The 10,787-nt window shown below is 45.1% G+C and overlaps 1 protein-coding gene across 2 annotated transcripts in view; it reads right to left on the bottom strand.

The window, feature by feature from the left end:
• Positions 1-8,377: 8,377 nt before the first annotated feature.
• slc2a1b (solute carrier family 2 member 1b) overlaps positions 8,378-10,787 on the bottom strand; it is a 45,974-nt gene continuing 43,564 nt past the window's right edge. For both annotated transcript variants that reach the window (XM_077197979.1, XM_077197978.1), the window contains exons 8-10: positions 9,672-9,773; positions 9,331-9,534; positions 8,378-9,235 (exon numbers count right to left, since the gene is read on the bottom strand). In XM_077197979.1, coding sequence (XP_077054094.1) covers positions 9,038-9,235; positions 9,331-9,534; positions 9,672-9,773 — 504 coding nt within the window. In that variant the 3' untranslated portion in view covers positions 8,378-9,037. The remainder of the gene's footprint in view (positions 9,236-9,330; positions 9,535-9,671; positions 9,774-10,787) is intronic.

Genomic DNA, 10,787 nt, shown 5'->3' with positions numbered 1-10,787 from the left:
GTCGACGCTAGCTAGCGCGAGCGGGGGCTCCACCATGGATAGCGAGATTATCCGCGTTCTCTCTAAGGCCGTGGAAGACCTCGGGCTCGATTGGTCTTCTCCCGAAGAACCAACCCGGAGCCGACTGGATGAGTGGTTTCTGCAGGGGCGCCAGCAGGCCCCTCGGCAAAGGCCTTCTCCCTTCTTCCCGGAAGTTCACGACGAACTCACCAAGTCGTGGAAAGCCCCCCACTCTGCGCGCCTAAAGCCTTCTTTTTCTTCCTCGCTCTCCTCTGTGGACGGCGCGAAGGAAAGAGGCTACGAGGGAACACCGCCCCTCGAGGAGGCCGTGGCCAATCATCTCTGCCCGCCCTCCACCACCGGATGGAAAGCCAAAGCTTCCCACCCCTCGAAGCCCTGCCGCACTACTTCAGCTCTCGCCGGTCGCGCCTACGCCGCCGCCGGCCAAGCTGCATCAGCGCTTCACTCTATGGCGGTACTTCAAGTGTTCCAAGCCAAGCTTCTCCGCTCTATGGACGAGTCTGGCCCCGAACCCGAAGCCTTTAAGGACCTACGCAGCGCGACTGACATAGCCCTGCGAGCCACGAAGGCCACCGCCCAGTCTATCGGCCGTGCCATGGCTAATTTGACTGTTCTCGAGCGCCATCTGTGGTTGACTCTGACTGAGATGAAGGACGCGGATAAGGCGCCATTTCTCGACGCGCCTATCTCCACCAGCGGGCTGTTTGGACCGGCGGTTAAGGGTTTCGCCGAACGCTTCACTGAGGCCCAGAATGCTTCACAAGCTATGCGGCATTTCCTGCCCAAGCGCTCCAGCTCATCGCAGAGCAGACAGAGGCCGCCGCAGCCGCAGCGGGCTAGAACAGCCCCCACCGCCTCTCAGCCCGCGCCTCAGGCTGACGCTCGACGCCGCTCGCGCTCTCACAACCGCAAGCCGCCTTCTGAGCGACGGGGTCCTCGGCCCAAGATTGTGCTGAACCCCGAGCCTCGAAAGCCGTCCTAGCCACAAGAATGAAAAGAGAGAGTGCGTGTCTCGCAAAAGCCGGACCACTCTCTCTGCAAAAGCTCAAGCATTACCCAGTCCCCTTACAGGCGGCTGGATATGTTCATACAGCAGTCAATGGGCCAGTCACAGAGCTCGCTCACCTGCAAACAAACGCCGTTTTTACGGCGACGCACAGAAAACACAAAAAGAGTCTTTTTCTGCCTGTGTCACTAAGGGTTCACATGTCCACAAGGTGTGCATTCCCAGATACTGTCAAAACAGTGCCAAATTCATTCCCAGCTCAAGCTGCGCACCCCATGAATGTAGATCACGTGCCTACGGTCATGTACGCACCACTACACACAAGCACTGTTCACACAGTTATAAATTCATCCCCAGTAAAAGCGGGAAACATTATAAAAGTGACGCGTGTGCCTACCACTGTTTATGCACCCCCACTTATAAACACTGTCCTTACAGTGTCAAACACAACCCCAGCCCAGGCTGCGAGTTTTACAGACACAGCGCGCGCTGCTGTAATTACACACGCGCCCATTCACTCAGATGCTCAGCGCGCGCCCGCGCCTCTGAGAGCTATGAGCTCAGGGGATTCGCTGGCCGGGTCCCTGCGTCACAGCGGCCCGCCCCTAGCCTGTATTCAGCCCATATCTGTACACGCAGCGGCATGGGAAAATATTCCAGATATGCCGAAATGGGTATTGAATATAGTAAAGCACGGATACTCGCTCCAGTTCGCTCGCAGACCACCACGTTTTACGACTGTGGTCGAGACGAAAGTGAGAAAAGAGTGCTCACATGTTCTACGCACCGAGGTGCGCAAACTAATAGAAAAGGGCGCTGTGGAAACTGTTCCCCCCTCTCTGAGCGAGGCAGGTTTTTACAGCCGCTATTTTCTCGTCCCGAAAAAGGATGGCGGTCTCCGCCCCATCCTAGATCTCAGACACCTGAACAAAGCACTAATGATTCGCTCGTTCAGAATGTTAACAACCAAGCATATCCTCGCGCAAGTACGCCCAGGAGATTGGTTTCTCTCAGTGGATCTGAAAGATGCTTACTTTCACATTCCAATAGCGCCTCATCACAGGCCGTTTCTGAGATTCGCTTTCGAGGGACAGTCGTACCAGTACACAGTACTTCCGTTCGGCCTGTCCCTGGCTCCCCGTACATTCACGAAATGTATGGATGCAGCACTTTCCCCCCTAAGGCGAAGGGGAGTGCGAATACTGAATTATCTCGACGATTGGCTGATTCTAGCACAATCAGAGAGTCAGTTAATAACACACAGTTCTTGGATTATCAGCCATTTAGAATGCCTGGGTCTAAGAATCAATTTTGCAAAAAGCATACTATCTCCCAGCCAGAGGATTTCTTTCCTGGGAATAGTTCTAGACTCGATGCAAATGACAGCGCGTCTCTCATCAGAGCGCGCGCTCACCATCCGGCGCCTTGCAACATCATTCAGGGCGGGCGCGCTCGCCCCCGTCAAGCGGTTTCAGAGGATGCTCGGTCTCATGGCCTCAGCATCGGCCGTACTCCAGCTAGAATTGTTGCATATGCGCCCTCTCCAACGCTGGCTCAAGAGCCGCGTCCCTACTCACGCGTGGCGTTCGGGCCACCTTTTAATCAGAGCGAACCACGGCTGTATAAAAGCCCTGACGCACTGGAAAGCCGCCGACTGGTACCAGTCAGGCGTGAGTCTGGGTGTGAACACAAGGAGAAAGATGATAACGACAGATGCCTCCAAAATAGGTTGGGGGGCCCTTTACGAGGGCAGGCCTGTCTCCGGCTTTTGGTCAAACCCGGAGAAGCGCCTACACATAAACTGTCTGGAAATGAAAGCGGTCGCTTTGGCTCTCAGAGCCCTGCTCCCACAGCTGAGAAACGAACACGTCTTGGTCCGAACGGACAACATGACGGTAGTATCGTACATAAATCGCCAGGGTGGACTCAGGTCGAGCTCCATGCATTCAATGGCCAGGAGACTCATTTTATGGTCCCAGCACAACTTGCGCTCGCTGAGAGCAGCGCATGTGCCAGGTGCCCTGAACCAGGGGGCGGACATGCTATCCAGAGACAAAATTCTCCCAGGAGAATGGGCTCTCAACCCGCTGACGATTCACTGGTTATGGAAAACCTTTGGCAAAGCGGAGATCGACCTCTTCGCCTCCAAGGAGAACGCGCACTGCCCTCTTTTCTTCACGAAAAGCATGGATGCGCTCGCCCAGAGCTGGCCGAGCCGTCCCTTATATGCCTTTCCCCCGATCGCGATGCTACCGCAGGTCATCAGTCGGGTCAGAGAGGAGAAAGACGCAGTGCTGCTGATAGCCCCACTCTGGAAGAACCAAACATGGTTTCCAGATCTGATGCAAATGCAATCTGCACCACGGCCGATTCCACTGAGGCCAGACCTCCTCAGTCAGGCCAACGGGATGATATTTCATCCCCGCCCCGATCTGTGGGCCCTTCATGCATGGCCCCTCAACGGGTTCCCAGGAACCTCACGAGCGGAGCACTAAAAACCATCGCTGAGGCGCGGGCGCCCTCCACGAGACGCTTATATGCCCAGAAATGGAAAGTGTTCAGTGTCTGGTGTAATACCAAGGGCCTGAACCCTGAAACATGCGAGATTACGAACGTACTCGCTTTTCTACAAGGGCTTCTGGAGGCGGGCCGCGCCCCCTCCACGCTCAAAGTATATGTGGCGGCCATCACAGCATCACACGACCCTGTAATGGAACGTCCATTGGGAAGAAACGACCTAATTATTCGTTTCCTAAGGGGCGCTAGGAGGATGAACCCTTCACGCCCCCCCTCAGTGCCGATCTGGGACCTAGCTACTGTCCTAGACGCTCTTAAAGGGCCTCCGTTCGAACCACTCCGAACCGTGCACCTTAAACAGCTCTCGCTCAAGACTGCGCTCTTGCTGGCACTCGCCTCGGTCAAGAGAGTGGGCGACCTGCACGCGCTTTCGACAAGCGCTGCCTGCCTAGAATTCGGACCTAACGACTGCAGGGTCGTCCTTAGACCGAAACATGGGTATATTCCTAAAGTGCTCACCACTCCCTTCAGAGCACAGGTTATCTCCCTAACTGCGCTATCGTCCCCAGCAGACGAACACGACGCTAATCTACTCTGCCCCGTTAGGGCTCTCAGAGTGTATTTGGAGCGTTCTGCCCTATTCAGACAGACAGAACAACTGTTTGTATGCTTTGGCGGCCGTACGAAAGGTTCCGCCGTTTCAAAGCAGAGAATCTCTCACTGGATAGTTGAAGCTATAGCGCTGGCTTATGAAGCTAAGGGACTTCAATGCCCCTGGGGAGTCAAAGCACACTCCACCAGGAGTGTGGCTTCTTCCTGGGCATGGTCGAGCGGGATACCGATCGAGGATATTTGTGCGGCGGCAGGCTGGGCCTCACCGTCCACATTTATCAGGTTCTACAACCTACAGGTCCCGACACTGCATTCCAATGTACTATCAGCATGATGCTAGTTGAACTACGAGTTCGTATCTAGATTATGTATGTGCTTGTGTCACACTGAGCGCCTTCTAGCCGCTCTGTATTCTTTCCCACATATAAAGCTCGCCTCTGCCGGCTAGTTGGATGATAACTTTGCTTTTTTAGCTCAGGCACCTGCCTCTGGCTATCATAAGGCGAAGTTCAGCACGCACGGCGTTTTGCATGGTGTTCCCATAGCGTAAGCTACTTACGCAATAGGAGAGACCTCTCGAAAGGGAACGACTCGGTTACTAACGTAACCTCGGTTCCCTGAGAGGAGGGAACGAGTATTGCGTAAGCGGCCGTGCTTGTGCTTGGTTAGTTCGCTTCAGTCGTTTTAACCTAAAGAACTCTCATGACGGGGCGCCCAATATATAGCTCTTGGCCACGCCCATCTTGGCGGGCTCTGACGCGCGCGGGCGCGAAGCACGCTCATTGGTCGCGCATTCAGAGTCGCCCCGTCATTGGTTCGAGCAAGTTGCCGCAGCACAGCCAATGACCGAGCTGCCTTCGTTCATTGCTGTCAGCTGTGCAGCTGCAATGCGTTTTACATAAAGACTTCAATATTCTCGAGAAAAGGAGTCTTCCCATAGCGTAAGCTACTTACGCAATACTCGTTCCCTCCTCTCAGGGAACCGAGGTTACGTTAGTAACCGAGTCGTTACCTGCTTAATGCATGTGCCAAAAAAAAAAACTCATTGCGATGGAAGGCGATACAATTACAGATTGAACTATCTTCTGAAAAATAGTATGTGATATTATATTACTACAATGTTTTTTTATATATTTTTTATTCAAATTCCAATTTTTCTTTCAGTTCAACCTATAATGGTCTAATTAACATTACCATGCTAACATTACAAAATCTGTTTTTTGATATTTTGAATGGGAAGCAAAACAAATCAGAATAGACAAAACACCAAATAACAATTATGTAGGCCTACTTTATTTAATGATCACCTAAACATCATCTTGCTGTAAAGAAAAAGGAAGAAAAAACTGTGTTCGTGACTTTACTTTTCGTCTTCAATTGCATTAAAAAAACTAATTTATAAGTCGCTTTGCATAATCATAAATTGATATGTTGCTGGGTTCGGCAGGGGCGACTCCATCGATGTATGGTGTAGCCTACAACAGTAGGCTATAGGCCCGATAGCACATGTCTTATGATGTTTCAAAAAAAAAAAAGAAGAAAAAAAAGAAAAAAGATGTTTGCAAATGTTACCTTCATGTTGCACTGCTCTGTTGAAGTGTCCCTTGAGATGTTTTTGAACTTTGGACAACTTTTTTGGGTTTGAAGCGATGTTCCGAACTATTAAACGTTTGTGTAATTGGCCTTTTTTTTAACGATGACAAGCCGAAATGAAAACAAGCCGAAATGAAAACAAGCCGAAATGAAATAGGAGTAACGAGGCTATTTTTTAAATGTAATTAGTAGAAAGTACAGATAATTGCGTGAAAATCTAAAGAGTAGAAGTAAAAAGTCGGCTGAAAAATAATTAAGTATAGTAGGCCTATAGATACCCAAAATTTCTACTTAAGTAATGTAACGAAGTATTTGTAATTCGTTACTTGACACCTCTGATATATATATATATATATATATATATATATATATATATATAGAGAGAGAGAGAGAGAGAGAGAGAGAGAGAGAGAGAGAGAGAGAGAGAGAGATATGGATATAATTGTATACCTCAATCATATACAATAGTATCTAATGCTAAAATAAGGTGGTAGTATTAACTTCACTCACATTTCACATAAGTTGTTTTGTCTCTTCATTCCCTTGTGTGGAAACAGCTATACAAATCCAAAACAATGGTCGGAATGTGGTTTCATTTATCCATGACTGACCAGAGAATTTCACCACACCCTCACAAATGCTTTGTTCTGAGGCCAACGCTTCCCTACATTACACTGCAGAGATTCATTTGCTTTTCAGTTTATAAATTAATTTGTTCAGCTTGCTTTTCTTGAGGGTCTAGACTTCTGCAACTTTAACAGGTGAACATCATCAAACTATCTATCAGCTCCAGCAGTGGTTACTATAGAGGTCTCCTAAATGACACCAGGTTTATTTCTTGGAGATTTTTCAAACGAGTTAAATGATGTGTGTTTATGCAGCGTTGGAAACCACTGAGATAAACTGCACACTGATTCTCAATTCATTCACACATTCAATACTGTTTTTTTCTAACAATTTTATTTCCATAGCAGATTTTTTTTAAATTTCCAAATTGCTTTCAATTTCCATAAAATTGAAAGCAAAAAAAAAAAACCTAAATAAATTAAGTGGATCTAATAAATACAGTATGGTTAAAAAAGTAAGATGTTATTGTCTTACAGTACTGACTACCATGATAGTGCATCAAAGAGAAGAAATTCTACGTTACAAAAACAGGAAAACGACAAAAGAAAATGTTACATGTACAGCTATTAAAACTACAAGGTCTTAAACATAAAATAAACCAATTCTATTTTACATTCATTATTTACAGTTACAGCTGGAAATCACCAAACTTTCCATAGGCTAAAAAATGTTTAGATCTGTTTCTTTGAATATTCAAAACAGCTCACATCATTGATTTCAGTGGGACACTTTCATGTGAACATTAATGTGATCTGCAAAACACACGCTCGTGTACAAAATGTCAAAAACAGACACACAAGAGGATTTCATATGGAATGCTGTGAGGGTGAATATATTTCTGGATGCTGGTGTTAGAACACAAACAAATTCATTTTTAAACCTGTTGTATCTCTGACCAATTGGCCAAATATCACATGCACACACTCAAACTCCACTCAAAGTGAAAAAAAAAACTCATTTACATGAATTTGATGTCTAAGAAGCCACAAAAATAGGTGACTCATAACCCATGTAGCGTTTTCACCTACAAGCAAAAACTAGTAAAAGTCAGAAATGCAGGCATATTCTGGAGTGTTTAAAAACAGCAAATTATATATGTTCACACAAGTTCAGTATATCACAAATACTTATGGATGAATGATCAAGGGTGACAATTCTAGGCTTAAAATAAATTAAAAAAGAAAGAAGAAGAAAAAAAAAGAAACACTAGAAGTCTAAAAAACTCGACAAGGCACATTGGAGCCAGGCATAATGTTTGACAGCATCATCAATGGTGTCATTCCCAGCTCAGTGAGCAGAGGAAGGCTGTCAGTGCACTCGAATCACGCCACGAGTCACAGTGCATTTTGGTCTCTCTCCGTGTTTCCCAACTTCTCCCTCAGCTGGAGGGAGTCGACTGTGCAAAACGCATTTCAACTACTGCCATCTAAACGTTTACTGACGTGCGACTGAACTGAGACATTATGAATGTGAGATATAGCAGTATTTATGGGAGTATATGCTGTATTTTATGATCAACATTCGCTTGTGCTGATGCTAATACTTTCAGTAAAGAGTACATCTCTTTGTGCATTATAAAGTGACCGTCTTTACATTAAAAAGTTGGGTAGTTGTGATATTTGGTGACATGTAACATGATGAAACAATTTAAGAAATGTTCTGGTTCTCTCCTCCTGGAGTGATTATAACTATTTGCATTCCTAGAGAAACCAAGTGAATTCATTACAAAAATATAAATACATTTAAAAAGAAGAAGTGATGCATCTTAAAAGCAAGAACAGAAGAAATAATTCTATGAATATAGGGATAAAATACCCTGTACTGTGTAAAAAGAAAAGAAAAGAAGCTTGCTATGCAAGAGTTTTAACATCAAATTTACACGATGTGACATTGTTTCATCGATAAAATTTTACTAAAAAAGAACCCTAGAATATTTGTTTATTTTCGGGGTTAAATAAAAAGAAATTTTATATATATATATATATATATATATATATATATATATATATATATATGTATATGTGTGTGTGTGTGCATAGACTGACCTTGGTTAGCAGTCGAAACTATTTAACATGCAAAATATATATTTAATCCTATTATTTAAATGTAGTTTTTTAGCATTGTTTCGACTGCTAGCCAAGGCCAAGCTGATGACGATAACTCTGGTTTATCAAAGCCACAAGACTTTCATAATAGTGATACAGTAACATGGAATACAGTATTAAATTGTCAGTCATCGTACAGAAGTCACATTTGGCCTGTTAATTTCTGACATCGTAGAGTCTAGGTCGGGAATGACCAGGTGACCTCCGTCAAGTTTTCACTCTCATAGCACAGCAGAAGTAACAGTTAAGATGCTTTTAAAAAACAAAACACCTAGTAAAACTAGACAAAAGACTCCAACGCAAATATGACACCTCAAACCTGTCTTAAAACGATCATCTTTCTGATAAGAGTATGAGAACTACTCTTACTCCCTGTCTTTAAAACCCCACGCCTTGTGCCCAGATGTCTCACGATTATCGGGGAGTGCGGGGGACTAAGAGGTGAGTGCAGCCGTGGGAAGGGGAAAATGTTTGATTGACAGCCTGGTGACCCCTTCTCCTCAGTAGTTGCCTGCAGAAGTGTGAACAGTGAGGAAGGCGGGGTCAGAGAAGGGGTTTAAAGCTGAGAGTCGGCCCCCAGGCTGTTGAGCTCTTCAGGCGAGTGCTTCTCAGCAGCTGATGCTGCCTGGCGGAAACCGGCCGAGATTTCATCGAACGTCCGGCCCTTGGTCTCTGGGACTTTGAAGTAGGTGAAGACAAAGAAGCCAAGTAAAAATATGGTGAAGATGATAAACACGTACGGCCCACAGAGCTCCTGTTGAAGTAGAAGACAAAGAGAGAGAAAAGTCAGCCAAACCAGCCAAAATAAATGTGCCAATATCCTTCTTATAATTCCCACAGGCCTCTCACCTCGACATACTGAAAGCACATGCCCACGATAAAGTTTGCTGTCCAGTTGCAGAATCCAGCGACAGCAAAAGCCGAGGGTCTTGGGCCTTGACTGAACAGTTCAGCCACAATGAACCATGGGATGGGGCCGGGTCCAATCTCAAAGAAGGCCACAAACCCAAAGATAGCCACGATGCTTATGTACGACATCCAGGGAACCTTTTCCTGTTAGAGAGATGGTCAACAACGCCATCAGATCAAATATATTGTCAACCTTTGGACCACAACGATGACTCTATAAATGATTAATAACTCTGAAACTGACACTCGGTCATTTATGTAAATATATATTATGTGCATACCAGCAAGGCAAGAGCAATGGTCATCAATACAGCAGATCCAGCCATTCCCAGCAGTCCCACGAGGTGCAGGGACCTGCGACCCGCTCGCTCGACCACAAACAGCTGCATAAGGATAACAAATCATATTAATATTATGTAATATTACACTCATTTTATCTTGTATTTTAAAAAATACATTTTAAGATTAACAGCATCAGCAAATAACAATTAAAAGAAGAGTTAGCACTCTCGTGTTTTGAGTGAATTTTTTTATATATATATATATTCATGTAATGATTCTTTTATATATTTAATCAGTAATAAATGTTATATATATATATAGCATTTTTTTACTGATTAAATATATAAAAGAATCATTACATGAATATATATATATTAGTGCTGTCAAACGATTAAAATATTTAATCGCGATTAATCGCATTAATGCCATAGTTAACTCGCGATTAATCGCACATTTTTATCTATTCTAAATGTCCCTTGATTTTCTATTTGTCTCATTATTTTTTCTAATTTTAATGCTCTTATCAACATGGAAAAGTGGATCAGCAGTAAGTTTGTTCTTAGCTGTGGTATCCATGTGCTTCTGTCTGAAGTCATCCATTGTAGAGCTTAGATCGGGCCCAAAAAAATCAAGCCCGACCCGAGCCCGTGCGCATTGTGTCCGAGCCCGGCCCGACACATAAACTGTAATTATGAGCCCAAGCCCGATTTAAACCCGTCAATTTTTTTCATACGTGGGTCGTTATAACTGACGTTCTCAACTATTTTCTATGTTACTTTCTCCCGCCCGCAACATTTTTGTCCCGCTCCCGCCCGCAAATACACTCTTTTTTTGTAGGCTACCTCCAAATACTTTCGCCTACGTGTCGCCACCATACACATCAGCATAAATGCTCCTGATAAATTATTTGTTATTAAAGCATTAACACACAAACCACTGTTATAACATAAAAGCAAGCAGGCTACTGAGTGCATGGTTTGGCATGACTGAATGCGCGCAAAGTGCGCTCCCTTAATAATTCCTAAAAAGCTGACATCAGTTCATCGCAATCTCACACATCTGTTATTATCAATGAAGCTGACTGCACAATGCATCTTTCATAATATATACACTTT

The sequence above is a fragment of the Siphateles boraxobius genome, unplaced genomic scaffold (assembly GCF_051911475.1).
Source record: "Siphateles boraxobius isolate OS27281-9 unplaced genomic scaffold, OSU_SipBor_1 41, whole genome shotgun sequence".
Lineage (NCBI taxonomy): Eukaryota > Metazoa > Chordata > Actinopteri > Cypriniformes > Leuciscidae > Siphateles > Siphateles boraxobius.
The sequence above is the reverse complement of the archived record's forward strand: the minus strand, read 5'-3'. Positions and strand labels throughout refer to the sequence as shown.